Source organism: Cydia amplana, chromosome 19 (assembly GCF_948474715.1).
Source record: "Cydia amplana chromosome 19, ilCydAmpl1.1, whole genome shotgun sequence".
NCBI lineage: Eukaryota > Metazoa > Arthropoda > Insecta > Lepidoptera > Tortricidae > Cydia > Cydia amplana.
Genome location: NC_086087.1, coordinates 1,665,347 through 1,686,381, shown reverse-complemented (window position 1 = coordinate 1,686,381; position 21,035 = coordinate 1,665,347). Strand labels below are relative to the sequence as shown.

The 21,035-nt window shown below is 36.9% G+C and overlaps 1 protein-coding gene across 1 annotated transcript in view; it reads right to left on the bottom strand.

Annotated features, from left to right (window-relative positions):
* Nucleotides 1-16,630, bottom strand: part of LOC134657092 (uncharacterized) — a 30,365-nt gene extending 13,735 nt beyond the window's left edge. Inside the window, exons 1-5 of the mRNA XM_063512645.1 lie at nucleotides 16,371-16,630; nucleotides 14,339-14,475; nucleotides 5,613-5,703; nucleotides 2,560-2,717; nucleotides 1,355-1,883 (exon numbers count right to left, since the gene is read on the bottom strand). Of these exons, the coding sequence (XP_063368715.1) occupies nucleotides 1,355-1,883; nucleotides 2,560-2,717; nucleotides 5,613-5,703; nucleotides 14,339-14,475; nucleotides 16,371-16,405 (950 nt within the window). The 5' untranslated portion in view covers nucleotides 16,406-16,630. The remainder of the gene's footprint in view (nucleotides 1-1,354; nucleotides 1,884-2,559; nucleotides 2,718-5,612; nucleotides 5,704-14,338; nucleotides 14,476-16,370) is intronic.
* Between the last annotated feature and the right edge of the window lie 4,405 nt (nucleotides 16,631-21,035).

Here is a 21,035-nt window from a genome sequence, read left to right as displayed (position 1 = left end):
TGTCTCTCGCGCAAACTATTCAGTTTAGAAAAAAATGATATTAGGAACCTCAATATCATTTTTGAAGACCTATCCATAGATACCCCACACGTATGGGTTTGATGAAAAAAAAATTTTTTGAGTTTCAGTTCGAAGTATGGGGAACCCCAAAAATTTATTGTTTTTTTTCTATTTTTGTGTGAAAATCTTAATGCGGTTCACAGAATACATCTACGTACCGAGTCGAATAATTATTCGAATGAAAAAATTAATCGCGGAAATTAGTCGACGATTAATTTAATCGCGACTAATGTTAATCGAAGCTCTTCGAATAAAACTAATTAATCGCCACTTTTAATCGGCGCTCGCGATTAAATCGGTTAATTTTAATCGTTAATCGTTATTCGAATAAATTTTGCCCAACTCTGGCTACGGAACCCTAAAAAGAAGTGTATTTTTCTGCTGAAAATACGCCAACCTATTTGAGACACCTAAATAGTCGCGGTACCAACATTAAGCCTGTAACAGACTATCGCACCGCACCGTGACCTTGGAGCGTCGCACCCATAAGTGAGAGCGAGAAAGAGATATCTGTTTCTCGCTCTCACTTATGGGTGCGACGCTCCAAGGTCAAGGTTTAGGCTTTATAATAATAAGTGCTGATCATCTGTTTGGCTGTTTAAGGGACCTATGCCTTCATTTGATATGGCCATTTAAAGTTTTAAAAAGTTTGGAACTCGTTAAATAATGGAATTTGTATGCGACATTGCAGTCCCGAAATCGAGACTGCAATGTTTTTAACTTTTTAATTTTTTGAATGACCATAAACTACGCATTTCGCGACCTATTTTTTAACCGGCAACGTCGACTTTGCCGTCCATTTTTGAGAAAAAGATAATTTTTGGCCTTTATATGGAGAGTTGGATGACCTGCCCCATAGAAAAAAAATCGAGTCTAAAAAAATTATTTTCTACATTTTCCTAATCAGAACACAATACCGAATATACCCTTTAACGGATCCCCACTATTTTTGTTAAATCCTATACATATCTAATCTCTTGTAATACATACCTTTAAAGGAACAATTCTTGTTTATTTATTTATATTTACCTTTGGGGGATCTCGGAAACGGCTCTAACGATTTCGATGAAATTTGCTATATGCTGGAGGTTTTCGGAGGCGAAAATCGATCTAGCTAGGTCTTATCTCTGGGAAAACGCGCATTTTTGAGTTTTTATACTTTTTATATGTTTCCCCAGTAAAGCTCGGTCTCCCAGATATTACCTATAAGTACATATAAATCTTATAATATTCTGTATTTTATACTTGTGTAGATTAAATTAAATATAGACAGTGGTAAAAAGTAATTACTTACAACTCCTTATGCACCTTTTCTCTCGGCTCCACACTCGTATTAATCTGCGGCTGATCGTTCGTCCTCTTCACCCTCGCCTTCCCATTCCTCTCCCCACTCGCTCTCACATTAGATACTCTTTCATTTCTAGAACTATCGCTAGCTCTATGTTCCATGTTTCTACCTCCATTAACCCCATTAACACCCCTATTGTCTTGGCTTGACCCAGGAAAATATCGCATCTCAGTTTGAGGTCTGGTTTTAAGATCAGATCTGATGGGTCCGGTCTGAGATGTCTCAGTCTTATGTCTGGTTAAGTCAGGTCTAGTGGGTCCGGTCTGAGAGGTCTCAGTCTGATGTCTGGTTAGTTCAGATCTAGTGGGTCCGGTCTGAGGTGTCTCAGTATGTCTGGTTAGGTCAGGTCTAGTGGGTCCGGTCTGAGAGGTCTCAGTTTGAGGTCTGGCCCTGGGTTCGGTCTGGCGACTGGTGGAGGCTACGAAACCGTTGGTGATGGGTTTCGGCTTTGCTTTGATTTCTATTGGCACAGGATCTGAAATGAAGAATGTATACATTAGATTAGATTATTAGATGAATGATAAGATTGATAATTATATATTTTTACTAGCGACCCGCCCCTTCGCACGGGTTAACAAATTATACATAAACCGTCCTCTTGAATCACTCTATCTATAAAAAAAGCCCTCAAAAAGTGCCCAGCGCCGCTAAAGAAGTTTTCACTTCAAAAAGAATTAAATTTCCGTCCCTTAGCCTCTTGACACGTCAAGTGTAAGATGCGTGTTAAGTTACAATATTATAAAGGTACCCCTGACACGATTTAAAAAATCTTAAAATAATTCCTTGAAGTATGAGAATACAAAAAGAGCCATATAGCAAATGGTCCTTTTCTATGTAATAGTCAGCAAACGAGCAACAAGCCGCCTGAAGGGAAGCGGTCACCGTCGCCCATGGACATAAGCAACATCGGATATCGACTTGAAGAATCTCATGTCGTAGCGCTAAAGAGATACTTCAAGAAGTCCTACCATCAGAGAGCCGAATGAAGCCATGGTTAGAGTCCAAATGCAGCTGGCGGTATTTGATCATGACGTATTCCTTGCACTCGGGGCATTGCTCGCTGCGCGCGCCGCAGTACGTCTCGTGCGGGGGCAGAGCGTGCCGCGGGAGTTCTAGCTCGCAATATCTGGGGAAACACTAGTTATAGTTACCGTCAGAGAGCCGAATGAAGCCATGGTTAGAGTCCAAATGCAGCTGTCGGTACTTGATCATGACGTATTCCTTGCACTCGGGGCATTGCTCGCTGCGCGCGCCGCAGTACGTCTCGTGCGGGGGCAGAGCGTGCCGTGGCAGCTCTAACTCGCAATATCTGGGGACACAGAATACTTGTGAGGCAGGTTGATAATCGGCGAGACACAATACCTATAAGTTACAATGTCTTTTAAGAGCAGTATAAGAAAGACAGAGAAATATCTCGCTAGAATCTAACGCGTGATTACAGTACCATCTACATAATACCTAATAATAATAAAATGTATATTACCTAGTTGTATATTTTAAATAACTTGACATATTTTTAATTTATATTATTTGCATGTATAAATTTGCCAGCGCTTTGGTGCGAACTGTAATGCTGTGTAAATATATTGTAATAAATAATAATAATACGAGGGAGGGGCTGAAAAGTTAGCGGCCTTAGAATTTTTTTTTAAAAAAGTATTAAAGTAAATGCTAATTATTAATCGTTAGTAATGGCGGCAATATTGAAACTGCCAAAGAGGCGGGGGAAAAAGTAGCATGTTTTTTTTGTTTAATTTTTCGTTTTTTTTTCTAAGAGGCGGGGGAAAAAGTAGCATAGCTTTTTAACCGCCTTCAAAAAAAAAGGAGGTTCTCAGTTTGACCCGTATGTATGTATGTATGTATGTATGTATGTATATTTGTTCGCGATTATCTCGCGTTTGGCTGAACCGATTTTGATGCGGTTTTCAGAAAAGTGTTTCTTACATTCTGGAGAAGGTTTTAGTATACATAGATCTGAGCTGGTGCTGAACCCTGGCTGTACCTAGTGGAACTTAGGTTTGGTGCAACATAGGCTCACGCTGTTTTGGTCATCCGACACGCCTTGATGAGCACTTGGGAGAGCAGTACCCAAGATAGGGCTGATGCTGAACCCTGGATGTACCTAGTGGAAATCGGGATGTACCTAGTGGAACTCAGGTTTGGTGCAACATAGGCCCACGCTGTTTTGGTCATCCGTCTCATCTTGATGAGCACTTGGGAGAGCAGTATCCAAGATAGAGCTGATGCTGAACCCTGGCTGTACCTAGTGGAACTCAGGTTTGGTGCAACATAGGACAACACTATTTTGGCTATCCGTCACATCTTGATGAGCACTTGGGAGAGCAGTACCCAAGATAGAGCTGATGCATCAAACCACCCTGGCTGGCAGGGTTCACCCTGGCTGTACCTAGTGGAACTCAAGTTTGGTGCAACATAGGCCCACGCTATTTTGGTCATCCGTCACATCTTGATGAGCACTTGGGAGAGCAGTACCCAAGATAGAACTGATGCTGAACCCTGGCTGTACTTAGTGGAACTCAGGTTTGGTGCAACATAGGCCAACGCTATTTTGGCCATCCGTCACATCTTGATGAGCACTTGGGAGAGCAGTACCCAAGATAGAGCTGATGCTAAACCCTTGCTGTACCTAGTGGAACTTAGGTTTGGTGCAACATAGGCACACTTTGTTTTGGTTAACCGACTTGTCGTCGTTTGCCTATGTTGCAGAGGTCCACTAGGTGGGTCGATGAACTTTTTTCTAACTGCCTTTAAAAAAAGGACGTTCTCAGTTTGACCCGTATGTATGTACGTATGTATGTGTCTATGTTTGTTCGTGATTATCTCGCGTTTGGCTGAACCGATTTGGATGCGGTTTTCAGAAAAGTGTTTGTTACATTCTGGAGAAGGTTTTAGTGTACAGTACATGGATGGTTTGAAAAACCAATTGGACCCGGTAGGTGGCCATGCTATCGGTATTCGGTATACCTACCAACAAATTTATGTTGCTAAACCCGATTTAGATAAAATAGTGGGAGTGGGAGTCGGACTCGGACTGGGACTGGGAATGGGAGTGGGAGCAATATACATACAAATCGTTTAGCACCAAAACGTCATATTATGTGTGTCGCGAATGTCGCGATTATCATCGAGTTAGGCCGTCACCAACATTAGTAGACTAAATAGAGAGCCTAACAAACTAGTATTTTAGCCCAAAACCATAAATGAAGTATCTACCTATCACTAAAAAGTAAAAAATAAAATAAAATAATTAAAAAATTAAAAATAAACAAAAATAAGACCAAAATAAAATAACTTAATATAATATCTTTTTTAAAAAAAGGGAACCGCCTTCAAAAAACCAACTCACTGAAAAGTACAAAATAATTTTTATATGGCACCCCTTTACGTGTCCAGTCCCTATCCCACGGCGTAAAGCAATTTTTTGCCAAAAAGTAATTAATACCTAATAATAAGAAAATTAATAATCATCCGGGTAATTACTTAGTTTTTGAAGGCGGTGCCAAACCAACAAAAACAGTCTTTACTACCAATCAGAAAAACAATACGAGTACGTAGTACTTAACCTACAAGAACTAAATTAATGAGTAAACTAAGTAATATGTATGTATTTATAATGCAAGTAAGTGCAGCGTTCTTCGTTGTATAAAATATCGGTTCTCAAAAATTTTGGTTTGGCACCGACTTCAAAAACTAAGTAATTACCCGGATGATTATTAATTTTCTTTATTTATTTTTGGTCTTAAGTTAGGTTATTTTATAATATGGATATAAAAATAAAATACAAAAACACTTACAAAAACAATACAAAATACTTATAAACATATTATAAAATTAATTTTCTTATTATTAGGTATTAATTACTTTTTGGCAAAAAATTGCTTTACGCCGTGGGATAGGGACTGGACACGTAAAGGGGTGCCATATAAAAATTATTTTGTACTTTTCAGTGAGTTGGTTTTTTGAAGGCGGTTCCCTTTTAAAAAAGATATTATATTAAGTTATTTTATTTTGGTTTTATTTTTGTTTATTTTTAATTTTTTAATTATTTTTTATTTATTTTATTTTTTAATTATTATTTTTTTCGCTTAGCTTAGGCCGCGAATATTTCAGCCTCCCTTCATACCTATACATTTACCCAACTTATAAAAATGCTCAAGTATGAGAAAGAGTGTAAAGTTCTGACCTGCATGGCTTGATAGTTTGAGCGCAGGAATCTCGTATGTGGTCCTCGAGGTCCGTCCCGCAGACGCTCTCGCCGCATTTCTTACACGGCACTGTTCATAAACAAAATATTTATTTAGCTCATGAAATGACAATCAAAATTCGGTTCTACATTTAAAATCTGCTCGATTTATTGACTGGCAAATTTAGAAACTTCAAATATACATACGTATAGTGTGCGGAAAGAGAAGAGTCGTGGAATGTATGGGGCCCAATACATTCCACGACTCTTCTTTCCGCACGACTCTATAAGTGACGCATTTAGGGCAAAGGAAGACGAGCAAAACTTCACCAGAGGGTCAAAAAAGCCCTCTTTAATATCTCGACGATGCAAATTTTATAAACAAACGAACGGCTGACGCCGACCTCTATATATTTCTTTTAAGCAATGTATGGCCGTCGGCGACAGCGTCGAGCGTCCATGCTCTGTACGTTCCTTCTAGCAAACATACATCATCAAACATCAACATTTATTCAGCAAATAGGCCACAAGGGCACTTTTACACGTCAACATGGAATTTACATACAGCAAAAAAAAAACACATCTACAATTATAAAATACAACTTTCTAAGCCGCAAATATAAAATCAAACTAAAGTATTACATAGAGATGTATAAAGTCTCTAAATGTCGAATTACAAAAAAAAACGCTATAACAATAGTATTGAAAAAAAGAACACAAAGATACAAAACTACCTATGCCACTACTACTATTATTTAGAGATGTAAATGTCTCTAAGTGTCATCATAACTAAAAGATTACAATATATAGTAGTTAATCAAATTATCCTTAGAGATGTATAGGGTCTCCAAGAGTCAAAATCCTGTATACCTAATTAAAACATTCATTAAGTAAGAAAATGACAATAAAAATAAAATAGCATACGAGAACCGAATGAGGTGTGTCTGTGTCCATGTATAGGCGGGTCAGCACAGTTCATAATGTATGAGAGCTCTACATGAATTCTCACACTAGAGATTTTTTGAGATGTGATAACCTATGTTGCAAATACTATATTTAAAAAAAAATCTCCACAAAATATGTCACATGGTTTTAATAAATCCAAACTATTATTAAAATAGAAAAAATATATCAAAACATGAATCCGACACTCGAGATTTTTTAATATGCAGTTCTCAAACATATACTCATTATGTATTTATATTTTCTCCCAGCTTGACACCAAAACCAGCTCCCAATAATTTTCTTTATTAAAAATATTTTTTTATATAAAAATAACAACTATGTGTACATAACAATTACATGTTAATTAAGCTCTGTATATTTACTATATCCTACAAAAAAATCTCTCACGTAAATTAATCCATTTAATTACTATTAACCATTTTTGTTTTGAAAATGTTTTCGTTGCTTCGAGAAAATGGACAGTGGGTTTGTTTTTCACTTTCTCAAATCTCTTTCTCATGTTAGTGTAACAACAAAAAATCTCCCACGTATATGTAATATTGTATGGAATAAAACCATTATTAAATCATCCAAGCTATTTAAATTACCCTAAATGGCGGGTACTGATTCACTGCACGGCTAGCACATGATGGGCGCGACAGTCGACAGGCGAGAAAATGCCGCGACATAGAGCTCTCTCGCGAATCGGTAGCATAAGAACCGCGCGACAACCCGCTGTCTCGCGGACAAATGTCAAAGCGACATAATTTTGTCGTTTGACAGTTCCACGCGGGATACTCTCGAAAATCGTAGCACGAGTGTACTATGGGAGACAAAATGTCCCGCGTTTGAACGTTAAAATGAGAGAAATTGTCTTCGAGGCTAGAGGGTCGCGACAAGCGTATTTGGTCGAAGTTTTGTTGACTTTTGTTCTAAAAGAAAGATAATTTTCCATATTTTATATTTATTTCATACTACAACACTTTTTTGTTTAAGTATAATTTGAATCTTGAGTTTCATGATCATGCCATTAATATCAAAATGATTATATTTTTTCACAATGACTTGTTTGTTCTCTTAAGTTAAACGAAAATCCGACAGAAAAAAATCTAAGCCTAAGATTGTACGACCACGACCTCATCAACAAAGCAAACCTTTGGTGGCGAATTGACTGGGGGATAATTAATAGAAACATAAATAATTGATACAAAAATAGTACATTGCTAATCCGCGAAACAATTACGTGCTATCAATCAGTGCTAACCCGTTATATTTACTTACACGCGTATTTTTACATGCAATTATTGTTGACAACCTATATTATGTCGCTCCTTAGGTGTTTCCATTCATTGCGGGATATAAACAACACAATCCCGACCTGAATATTGCGATCAACCTTACTTATAATAAGTACATGCAAAAGTAAATATGTACCTATGTACAGTCAGCAGCAATAGTTGCTAAGCGGGCGAGGTGTTCAAAATGATCTTGACGCGACTTTATTGTTAAGAGAATAAGAGCGCGTCAAGGTAATTTTGAACACCTCGCCCGCTTAGCAACTATTGCTGCTGACTATATGCTACCTCTTGACGCTTAATCCGCCGAACCGATTTAGACGAAATTTTGTGAAACATCATTCCACAAATAATGCAAATAATGAATCTGGCAGCTCAACTCAACCTCCACCTCACAGAAGACCACAGCCGTAATACTTACTTTGTAGTGTACGAGTTGGTACTAGCCTAATCCTTAAGTTACGATTTCCACCGACCGGCTAGAGTTGGGCCGCGCCGGAGTGCTTTTTCAGTGTACCTATTACATAATGTGTGGCAGAAGCGATAGAATCCGTCCGGAGCCATCCGATCCGCAAGCAGCCGACCGGCTTTGGGCATACAAATGTGAAATGCGCTCCGACTCCGACGAATCGTACTTAAATCTGAGTACCTATCTCAAAAAGGTCAAAGTAAATAAAATCATTTAAAGTTTTTGGTAGTATTTATTTAAAAGTCACATTATTTGAGAAGTGTTATCAACACTCGACTGTCCTTGCACGGAGTAGGTTCCCAACTTGAGCCCTTCTATGTCCTCCGTGATGGCAGGAGGGCTGCGGTTAGCAGCAGCATGCTTAGGTGTAGAGAATACCTCCGTGTTTGATGACAGGCTTGTGCATGATTATCATTCAATCTATCTTCGAAGCCATAAGGGAGATATGTCGGGGATTAGCATAAGATATTTAGTCTGTAAGTAAGATTTAAAAGGAATGTAATTTTTTTGCAAAAGACAACGGAAAAGAGCTTTATGAAGATTGAATTGTGTACGTACTTACAACTTGACTTCTTCGTAAAGATGGTATTTTGTTAGCCAAAACTTTTAACAAAACGCCAATTATTCGTAAGGAGTTGTATTTTATTTAATGATTAGGTAGGTAATCTTTAGATAATTATAATAATATATCCCAACTTGTAACGACAAAGCGAATCAAATTTTGATTGACAGTATTGACACTGACATTTTCGACTTAAAAATAATATTTGCTATTTCTTATTCTTCATACTGCGAGAAAGAGACAAAGTTATCGTGACTAGGGACGCTCCGTTTCTAAGGCTGACTATTCATTACTTATCCGATTATTATTTTACCGATTCAGTGTTGCCACGAATGAAAAGTTTGTTCCATGTATAAATGGCCACATTGGCTAAGTCGCGCGCGGGATGGCTCTCTCTCGTGGAACTCTTTTCTCGATGTGCGAACTCATGCTGCCAAAATCGAGGAATTGACAGATAGAGATAGAAATTTGTGACGGGCGACTGCCGTCTCTCGCGGCGCGAGCTATCCCGCGGGTAATCATGTGCTAGCCGTGCTGTAGAGAACGTTTTATCGACTTCCATATCTCCGTCTCACTTCAATGTTCGCGGCAGACGATTGTTCCGCTTCAACAGCCGAGAGTTCGCGATCCGGTCGACCGTTAATTCTCCCATGACTATCTTACCCAGTTTCATCGGTATGCGTTGCGCGCTTACTTAACACACCTCAGGCCAAGCTCCTATAAAACGCGCAATGCATGCATGCATTGCGGTATCTCCTATACGTCACATATGTCAGCTATGAGGTTATGACATGGCTATGACAGACTATGGCAGTTAGTTCCAAAGAAGTATACAGACTTGTCTACCCACCATAAAGTTTAGCGTAAAGAGAATATATCACTCCTTAGTGAAAAACCATACGGTTTGTGCGAAGTTGAGCGTTATGTCAATGCTAATAAAGATGATGGTTTGACTTACGGAAATGAATAATATAATATCATTTTATTTTATATTTCCAATTCCCGTTTCATTTACACCCAATATTAAATCTTTTTCCGTAATAAAATGCGTATATAATTACTGTCATCATCTGTATTTATTTTATTTCTTTAACCCCCGTTATTCATAAACGCGCTACAAACCTCAATTAGCTAATAATAGTAATAATCGTTTGTCCTTATCTGTCACTTTAACTTATGTATTTGTAAGTAAGGGATAAACATAATTGAACTAAATCAGGCCCGTAAAGTTTATGAATAAAGTGGTTAATCTTTATTGCACAAAAGAAAAACCTTATAGTACAAGAGGCGGACTTAATGCCATAAGGCATTCTCTACCAGTTAACGATGGCTTGTCCTCCGGCCCATTTGATCGATGACCTCCTTTGATTATTTATTTTTAATGGACGCCAAAATCCAGATAGGAACTTCGATTTTGACATTTACCACAGTAATGCAGTCGGTAGCAATGTCGCGCTTCAAAATTGCTGCAGTCGACTGCATTGCTGTAGAAAACGTGAAAAAGGTCATTCAAAGGGTAATAGGGTTATATACACCGCGGGATTTAATAACCCGAAAGATTTAAACCAACGATTTTAGAGCCTAATTAGAGTATATAAAGTTATATAACACATAGTCCAAAAACCCTTAATTTAAGAGATATTAATTATTTAAAACAAATCACAAGTAAAAAAATCTCAATTCTAACACACCCTTATGCGTGACGTAGCCACCAACTAATTTTACACGCAGACGCACTAACTACATGGTTATTAGCCAGTTTCACTTAATTAAGTTTGATATCCTACAAAAAGGTTTCACTACCGAAATTTTGTTCTGTTCTCAATCACGAGAGTACAAACTATTTACCTTTATGATAACTGGCTGATAGTTTGACGAAAATGACGAAATTGATGTCAATAAAATGACATATTTCATATGTCACACAAGATATGCGCAAGATAACATCTTTAAATTTGATTGACTGTAATAAATAAAATTCATTTAGCGGATATTCACTTTGTGTACGGATTTGGAAACCCGAAGAACTATGTGCTTCCGGCACGACGGACCCACTTCAGCCTAGAAGTTCGTAAATTGGCTAGACGAACAATACCCTGAGAGGTGGATTGGCCGTGGAAGCAACGTCCTAATCTGGCCCGCCCGGTCACCCGACTTAACGCCATTGGTTTTTTTCTATGGGGAACTCTGAAAGATAAGGAAGGAATACTCAACACCAGTGAACTCTGGAGAAGAATTATTAATAAAAATTCGAACGGCTTCCGAAGAAATAAAGAACACTTTTGTAAACCTAAATAATGAAATCCGTTTAAAATTAAATCTTTGTGCTGAAAACGGTGGTACACACTTCGAAAACCTAATTCATTAAATTAATAAAAAAGCGTAATTGTTTAACATAGTTGTTTATTTTACTTTACTCAGTATAAATCAACACATCGAGAATTTAAAATACGTACTGATAAGCATGATCGATATTTTAACAAAAGGTCATTCAAGTAATCATCCCTTTCCAGCTGTAGTATGAGTTAAAACAATAAGAGGCATGATTTCTTTCGGATATAATCATGGTTAATGGCTTTGGTTACCTCAAAGGAAAAGATTTTATCGCAAAGTTTCAACAATAATAACTGCACTATACCTACTGTTGTAGTAATTAATAAAGTTTTGATACAATTTGTGGTATTTTGAGGTGCCAATCAATTGAAATAATTTCAACGTAAACATGATCCTAGACATAACTTGACACTTCTTGTCATGGAACACATGTCACTGCATTCGCCGTGCATCGTATGATATCGGAGTGATTCATGAAATGTCATGCTCGCTCTCTGTTTCTCTACTTGAGATTAATTAAACTCGCTCACTCTCTGAATAAAGGTTTGTTCACAAAGAAGCGGTAAATTAATATGATTTAATTTGTACTGAAATAGTAGTTTAATTAAAATATATAATTGGACCCATGTTGATATAACATTATTTACTCGTACTGTCTTCAAAAATACGTGATTTAAATCTTTCGGGTTATTAAATCCCGCGGTGTATAAAATGAAATGATGCATTAATAAAACTTTAGTTAATTAACAATATTATATTAAATCATTAACAACTTTGACAGCACGATCTCTTCGCAGGTAGGTGCTCTACAAGGAGTTTATATTACAACATTATTTCCAAGAAATAATCTCTCATTGTTACGAAAATGTTGGTAGGGTGGCTTTAGGTTACTTTTCGTTCATATCGTCTTGGATATGGGTGAACATGGTGTTAATACACTCAGTATCAATCAACCTGTAAAGATATTGTAGCCTGGCCTTTTCTCGAAAAGTCTTCTAGAAAAATTTACGCTCATGTCGTCTCGGATATGAGTATATTTGGTATCAGTGCATTCAGTATAATATCCTGAACACAAATATATGAGATGACAAGCGCGAAAGTGGTGAGGGTAGTTGCTATGACGCAAAGTTTTTACCATTTTTCTTTTAAACATACCATGTGGGGTACCAAATGAAAGGGCCTTGTAAGTAGATCACAAATATATAACACACTGTAACACTTTTACTACTTAATCCAACAAATTATTTGAAAACGTTCAAAAATTTCACAATGAGTTGAATTCCAACTGCTCTAAATTGACTAAGATAACTTGATCCCAAGTTTCCTTGCAATTATACGTAATCGAGGGCCAGGCTCATACTAGTTCTCATGTCGCGATGCGCTAACGCTAACAAAAACTAAGCGTTACGAATTGCTGACATTTGCTTCTTTTAGTTTCACTCTACTCAAGCATCGGATGACAGGATCGTTGAAAAGGGACAAACATATCCTTTGACGTTACGTTACTCTTCTCGTGAATTGTCAAATTTTAAAATTCGAAATTAGCTTTGGAATTTGTCCGGGTGGCTATTCGAAGTATAACTTGGTGGACGGTACTTACTAACCAAATAAGCTTGAGATCCAGTATCATAGATAGTTGTAAGACTTCAAGGGTCTATTTATATCTGACTGTGCATCCTGTATTCTAAACGTTTTGTGAATAGATATAAAAATTGACACCTATCATTTTTCACATAAACACAGACACTTTATGCATTGAATTATTAAACCTTAACGCAATGCCATATGTCATAAGGTATATTTTCCTAATATACCTTGATGCTAATTCGAACTTTGTTATAAAAGATGTCATTTTATATCATTCGCGCGTGCATTTCACTCGTACTAGATGAAATATGTATTGGTGCGAGCGAGACGGTTGGGCGAATGATAACAAAATGATATCTTTTTGACATCTTAAACAAAGTTTGACTTGGCCTCTGTGGAAGCCTGGAAATACAGCATACTTCATTGACTTTTTATGCTGGAAATTGATTTAATAATTGCGAGAAAAATAAGTATGTTATTCTTCAATGACTTGTACACTTACTGTCAAAAAACTAGAAGTGTCCATTAATTGTGTAGAACATTATTTGCTGTTTGTTTCCAATATCATGCTGCTATTCTGCGAATATAGCAGTTCCTCAGGCAGATAAATTAAACATGATCGAAACAAATACTATTAACCACAATAGTAAACTTTTCTCTCAGTGTGGGATATTCTCGGTCATGAAAAACTTACAAAGTTATTGTTTTTTTCATTAAATCTATAATTAATATTATTGTCGGGAGAAATTTTGACCGTGTAGTCGTGTAAGCTTCATAGCCCATTCTTCAAAAAATCTCTAGTGTGAAATTACTGTTTAGGTAGTATAAAATATAAAATAAAAAAAATGTTATTTCTCAAAAACGGGAACAGATATCAAGTTGTTAATTCGCAGCCGGGTATTCAATATGATATATAATTCACCCGTGTAGAAACATTTGACTGTGCAATTAATGTAACTTTAACTTTATATTGACTCCACTAGTAATTATCCTCAAAAATAGAGTAACTAAATATAATAGCTCGTGTTAGCTTAAATAGACCAGTCTCCACAAACAGCACCCGTTCACGAGTATGACGCGTATCTCAGCCATCGCCTCTCTCAACCTTCATTCGGGAAAGTGGCCCTCAGGTTAGGATTTGGCGTCAGTAGAGACGTCTCCTGCCCACACCGTGGTAAGGAGGAGACTAGCTTTCACACTTACTAGCAAAATGTATTATGTACGCGGCACCTCGATATAATAGACGAAAAGAGACACACTACAAGAACTAAAGGACGTCGAACTTACAGATGTCCTTCTGTTCTGCAGAAAATCAAGAAGATTTCAGGAGAATGGTGTGGGAATGCCGCCGGGACCGTAACCTGCAGCTCCCTCCAGGGAGCTGGGCTGAATGAACGCGACACGTGATCGACAGCCCGCCTGCTTCCGGCCAGGCGTCCCTACACTACATCTAGGGTTTCGCGTCTTAACCTTTAGCTTAGGTATTGACTATGGCCTTAGTTACGACCTATAGGATGCCTATACATCTTCCTACCTTCTTTGTGCAACGCGTCGTGGTGCTCTTGCAGTTGTGCCACGGGCACTGGCTCCTTGCAGACGGGACAGTTGCGCAGGTTGCGCGCGCAGTGCACGGAGTGCGTCGTGAAGTTGACCGAGGGGATCTCGCGCTTGCTGTAACATGCCATGCATTGTGGCTTTACAATACAATACAAATACTCTTTATTGCACACCTCAATAAAAGAAGACAATACAAATAAAACAGAAATACAAGCAGAGGTTAACAACAGGAGGTCTTATCGCTAAAAAGCGATCTCTTCCAGACAACCTGAACCTTAACCTTTTAGGCTTTAGAGTCTGTTCTTAATGTAAAACAAGCCAATTTGGCGCTCAGACCTCTGAATTAATTTACGTAAGCAATTACTGTAAAATTCATTTGATGTAGGTAGTTGTCCTTACTGATAACAATATTTTGGTAATTTAGGTAAGTTGGAAATTTTAATTAATACAAGCTTTATGAATAATATTTGTATGGAATACTAAAATAAATGTTTTTTATTTGGCACTGTCAAAAAATTACTAATTTCTGTTCTTAACCTTTATCATTACCAATCTATATGTACCTCATTGTTTGACACAGGCCTTCTCTCTTTCTCAATAAACAATACCAACAATAAATTCATTCACAACTTCCTATTAGCAACAATGAACAAAGTATCTTTGCATAATTCATTATTCAATGAGCCCATACAAGGGCAAAGATAAGAGATATAAGTGGCAATACAATTTGCCGTACCTATTCCTCATTACAAGCTTTATAATTGCTATTCAGTATCCAATGTATTCATAATCCAATCTGTTACCTACTCTTTTGTAAGCCCCAAGATACAGGCTCAGCCTAGTTTGGGGCTTACCGGACAGCTTTGTGCATGCATATTACTTAGTTATTATAAATAAAATTTATTCTTATTTATCTAATCTCAATCTTATGAGGATATCATTATATCAAAGATGATTGCTGATCATGAGTGTTGTCCTGTATTTAATGACATAATTTTAAATGTAAAATCTAATTTAGCTTTTAAGTACTAACATTATTTTTAAGAATGTACCAACAAAAATAAGATCAGTATTATCTTCATTAAATAAATAAAATTGGAATTATTATTTCATACATACATACTTGATGAGAAAGTCTGCATCAAACATTTAATTTATTCTTCATTTCATTCTGAGTAAGCAAATTAATCACTTGTAGGGTGCCAACATTAGTATACCTACTATAAGACTTAATAACTAGGTTAGTAAAAATAAAAAATCAGTTAATTAAATTAAACTAAAATCAAAACAAATCTTATGAAAACCCTTGGAAATAGGGTAATACTATGGTCTAGAAGTGCTTAAAGGGTATCATTTTGATTTGTCTAAATATGACACTGGTAATGTAAAGTCTATTTTTTTATTCCGTTACCGAATAAAAAAATAGACTTTAGATTATTGTTTAGAAAGTACATATATGAGGGAAGTGTGAATAGAACGAACCGGTAAAGGGTAGGAAAAGATACATACTTATGTTCTTATAAATAAAACAAAAGGAATTCTAAAGGAACACTTTTGGCCATAAGGATTCTGACCAAATTTTTAACCATTTTTTTGCATTTTTTTCAAAATGCAATTAGAAATCCTGATTTGCCTGTCTACCCTTCAGGGTTCACTCATGATTATAAGACAAATTCTTTAAGAGAAATGTAACAAAAAAGACTATTCAATTAACTATCAATATCAATATAAGATATTTTTTAAATAATTAAAAGAAAATAATTAATAAACAAAATTATGGGTGAAATTAAAAATAATATTAAAGTAAGCAATATTCTGTCTGTTACATGTTAGATCAAGAATGTATTCAATATCTTTCCGGCGATTCTTTCATTAAGGTAAACAACCGGAGCAGTTACAACAGCTGTATTGCTCTACAATCTCTACATCGGCTAAAAATAAACGGTGAGAGCGCATGTTAGTATTAATAGGACAATTTACACAACACGCTCTAATGGCGTTGTACTTACCAATTGGGACATTGTTTCGTATCCTCCTCCTCCATATTATAGTTTTAACTTTTTAATTATTAAGTAACGAACTTAAAACTTAAACTGCTCAAGTTTCTTAAACCAGCAAAATAAATTATAAATCACACGGTTCCTGCCGCTTCTCGCAACGCAAATAATCCACATGAAGTCGGTTAATATTCGCACAAAAGTTTAAGTACCCTCTTATCACAAAAAGCGATTGAAATTAATTTATATTCTATTTCTCGGTGAATCCCACGAAATTGACGAAAATGGTTGTTGTCAAAGTAGTGATGTGACGAAAGTAACGACGTTATAACGGTTACTTGTCAACTGAAACTGACAGCCAAGAACTCGTTATTGTCCATAGACAATAAAATAAAATACCGCGCAGTGTTTTCCTTATGTTGGTTATCCTGAGTAACTTTACGAATTACTCCAAGAAGATTTGCAGAGGCCTTATTGCGAAAAACGAAATTTCTTTATCATTTTTAGCCCCCTCCGCACTCGTGCGCGAAATGTGGGGTTGATTTCACAGATCTGCGAACTTGACTCCACACTCGCGTTCGCGGCTTCGCGTCGCGATTCGCGCACCAGTGTGGAACGGGCTTAGTGCAAGAGCGGCAGATAACGAAATTTAGATTTGTTTTTCGCCGTTGGCACTCTATAATCTAACGTCTATTTTTGTCTCTGTTACTCCAACCCTCAGATATACTCTGTCAAGCCATTTCCGTCAGTAGAAAAGAGCGGCAAATTTAAAAAATATAAGCGCGAAGAGTTATCGTCCCATAGAAAATTTGGATTTCGTGCCGTTTTCTACTGACAAGGATGGTAAAAATGAATTAAAAATATTCTCATCCCTTTCTTTTGAGAGCTAGTACCAGCGTAAGACAAGACAGTATAATTCTCTCTGCCTAGATGTTTGAAATGAGACACTCCCTGGCCAAACTATACCTCATATATCTCGAATACTCCATCAAACCTACTTTGTCAGTAGTTTTTAATCTAAATGTTGTGAGAAGAGTAATAAAACTAAATATAAATTAATAATAACATTTATTACCTTACATATAAATTAAAAATAATAATCATTGCATGGACTATGCCTACCGTTTCCTATGTCTAATAGGAATTACAAAACTATCAGGATTACAGGAAGATCTGTGACCACACAATAATTATTTCTCACTAGAATATAGTTTATCACACAAATAGCAGGTAGTATCTACAATAGCATTATCAACAGATTATCAGGCGTGGTTCATAAGTCAAGTCATAACAAACCATAGTTTTTTTTATAGAAATTAGAGTGTCTCCATGCTAGAAACTCTAGAAAGGCAGCTCACTCTCTTTAGGCAAAAAAATAAATAAAAATGTGACGTTCCACGAGAAAAGGTACCTTATGGCGGCTGGAGCTAACGCTGACTTCGCTCTTATACGAATATGTTGCTACGCGTCGTAGAAGCCAATCGCCATCGCCACAAGGTACCTTTACCCGTGGGATGTCACAAATGTGCCTTTTATTCTAGTCTATATTACTCGTACATGTGGAAATCGAAAGAATGACGACAAACAAGATTCAGTTTGGCGTTCAACCAACGACATAAATACAAAATGTGGTATACCTATTGGAGGAATGACAGAGTCATTGTGATTTTTATGGATACAGACGTGTCCTTTAGTGACGTACCCAAACTTAACACGCCTTTATCAAAAAACATATTGGTACACACAGTTAATTTTTTTTCCTAATTACTCTTTGTGTCCATTTCGTAATAGACTAGGTTGAAAGGGACAACTGAGTGTGAAGAGTAGAAAATGCTCTTGGTATTAAAATAAATTCCAAGCATTTAACGAAACATTAATTTTCTATTAGCATTGATCAATAGTATGGATAAAAAAAAACATAATTGTCTGTTATCATTAACACTTTTAGTTACACATCATACAAATTGTATTGATACAATAATTTTACATACAGACCTGTAAAACTTCCACAGAGCCCTCTGAATTTCACATGTTTATTAGTGTCCGACCGAAGGTTCGTTTTCGGTTTCGGCCAGTTTCGGCCAAAAAATCATGTTTCGTCTGTAGTTTCGGTTTCGGCCAAAAAACGGCCGAACCTTTCGGCCGGGCCGAAACTTACGAAATGGTACTTCGGACAAAGACCAAAAGTTGGGGAATAAGTAGGACAACAATATTAATACCTACATATACTGATTCATGTATATTAGGCACAGAAATTAATTGGTTTATTATAAAACACAATTCCACTAATGAGGGCGCCACTGGACGGTTGACGCAGTCTTAAGAGGCTGTCAATACCTATAAGTGAATGAGATAGCACTGTCGCATGGGCCATGGGCAAGAGAAAACAAAACATGGCATGGCATGGCATGGCATGGGCATGGATAAGAAAACTAGCCTCACTTTTTACCTCAATTTACCATTGGTTTGTGTTCCACATGTCCTCTACTTCAGCTTAGCCTTTGGCCTCGTTGCGCCATGCTCGGCCTGCGGTCTCGCTTTTTAATACAATGGACATTGGTTGGAGTCTGTGCTCAACTACTTATCCTGAAGCCTTAAGCACGGCTTTGACTTCGCATGAAAGTTCGCCTCAATGGGGCACTTCGGACTTTTAGGCCCAGGTCAAGATCGGTACCCGGCTTTGCGATGCGATATTGTTAACAAAAAATTTCGCGCTCGCTGCGCTCGCGTTTTTGGTTGACCCTGTATCTACAGTCATGTTAGCTTGACTGGTGAATGAATAGAGTTAGACCAAGAAAATTCTACAATGATTTTGATAGCATACGCAACTAGTGCAAGTGTTATTTATACGTCATAATTTCATAGAAATTTTGACCTTTAAAATAACACTTGCACTGCGTGTGTTATCAACTTATCAAAATCGTTGCAGAATTATCTTGGTCTAACTCTAGTAATTTTCATAAAAAACTGCTTAAGTAACATCAATTTCAAGGACATTGGGTGTTGACAGCCCCATAATATGTGTGTAAAAGCGGTTTTATGACATTTTTTCAACGATTTTAACAAGTCTACAAAAGTTTCGGTTTCGGTTTCGGTTTCGGCCGAAACTAGAGCCAAAGCCGAACATTCGGTTTCGGTTTCGGCAAAAAAACATGTTTCGGTCGGACACTAATATTTATACACATATTTTACACTTTACCATACTTTTACTTTGACACGCACTTTACTTCTGTAATGTATAGACAAAGAAAAAATTATTAGTGCCATATATCTGAAGATGATGATGTCTGTAATCTAGATAATGAAAATTATGTAATAGTATATACAAAAATCTATTTCTTGAAAAATATACATATTTTTACAAATTTTAGAATGGAATAGGAATTTTGGCTATTTGAACTAATTTCAAGCCTGTTCAGTACACAAACCAGTTTATTATTGCTTTGAAAACAAATATTAGGTTATATTTTCAAAATGTATTGCCAGCCTGGTATGTTTTCAAATGTTATAATTATAAATGTAATCATACTATATAGATCACTATAATATAAAATCTGTCTGATGATGGTAATATTTGTATGGGTCAAATAAAGTTACCTTCAACTGTCAACCAGGAAAAAAATACACATTTAGGTATGCAAGGGTGATTTTTAGATTTTATTTTATTTATTTATTTTATTTAGATTATATTATAAACCTCAATATGGGACTAGAGGGAAGACATTTAGATTTTAGAATTTCATTATTCTCATGCTTCGAGTTTATAAACAGTGGATGGACTAAAACCAGATACATTCATTAGAAAAAAAACTGCTTGCATTTCTAGTCTATTAGCACAATTGTCTGTGATTTCAGTCAAAGCATTCAAAATTCAAATATATACACTCACTCACCACAATCATAGACAAAAAATATGCAAAGATGGGCAAAGTGGGGCAAAATATTGCAGTCGCAAATGTGTACCACATCTCTGGTGGAAACGCAGCCTAAGTAAATGGCGGTATAAGACGTCATTTTGGGATAACTGTGTAGATAGTCAAATTACTGCTTGATAAACTAGTTACCGCATAACATGAATAACATGATGTATTGGCTATATCTGAGATGCGTTATGAGAGCCGAAATTATCCAGAGTGGTGCTACTACAGAGTGATTAGCGCCATCATCAGCTGTAAAGTTTTGCAGCCACAATATTTTGCAACTTTTTTGTGTATGCATACAGCATATCTTTTAGCTATAATCCTAAATTAAAACTCATTCCATTCACCTCCAGCGTTACATTCAGTCCTTCACTATAGGCACTAGCACTAGTACTGTCCTGGCTGAAACCCGAGCCCTAAGCCCCGCATCGTGTGCGTGACGTCGTATTGGGCCTGCATGGCTTGGAACAGCTACTTTTCCTTTTTGATGGAGTCTGCTATCTCTGGCGATTCCTATTTGACTGTTGTGTTCGTTTGAGATTTGGAGGGACGATTGGCAGTTCATATCTGCCGTGGAACAAGCCCCATGATCCTAGAACGCTCACTCATCACATAAGATTCAGTCCTTCACTATAGGCACTAGCACTAGTACTGTCCGGTCCGGGCTGAAACCCGAGCCCTAAGCCCCGCATCGTGTGCGTGACGTCGTATTGGGCCTGCATGGCTTGGAACAGCTCCGTTTAGTTCCCTCTGCCAA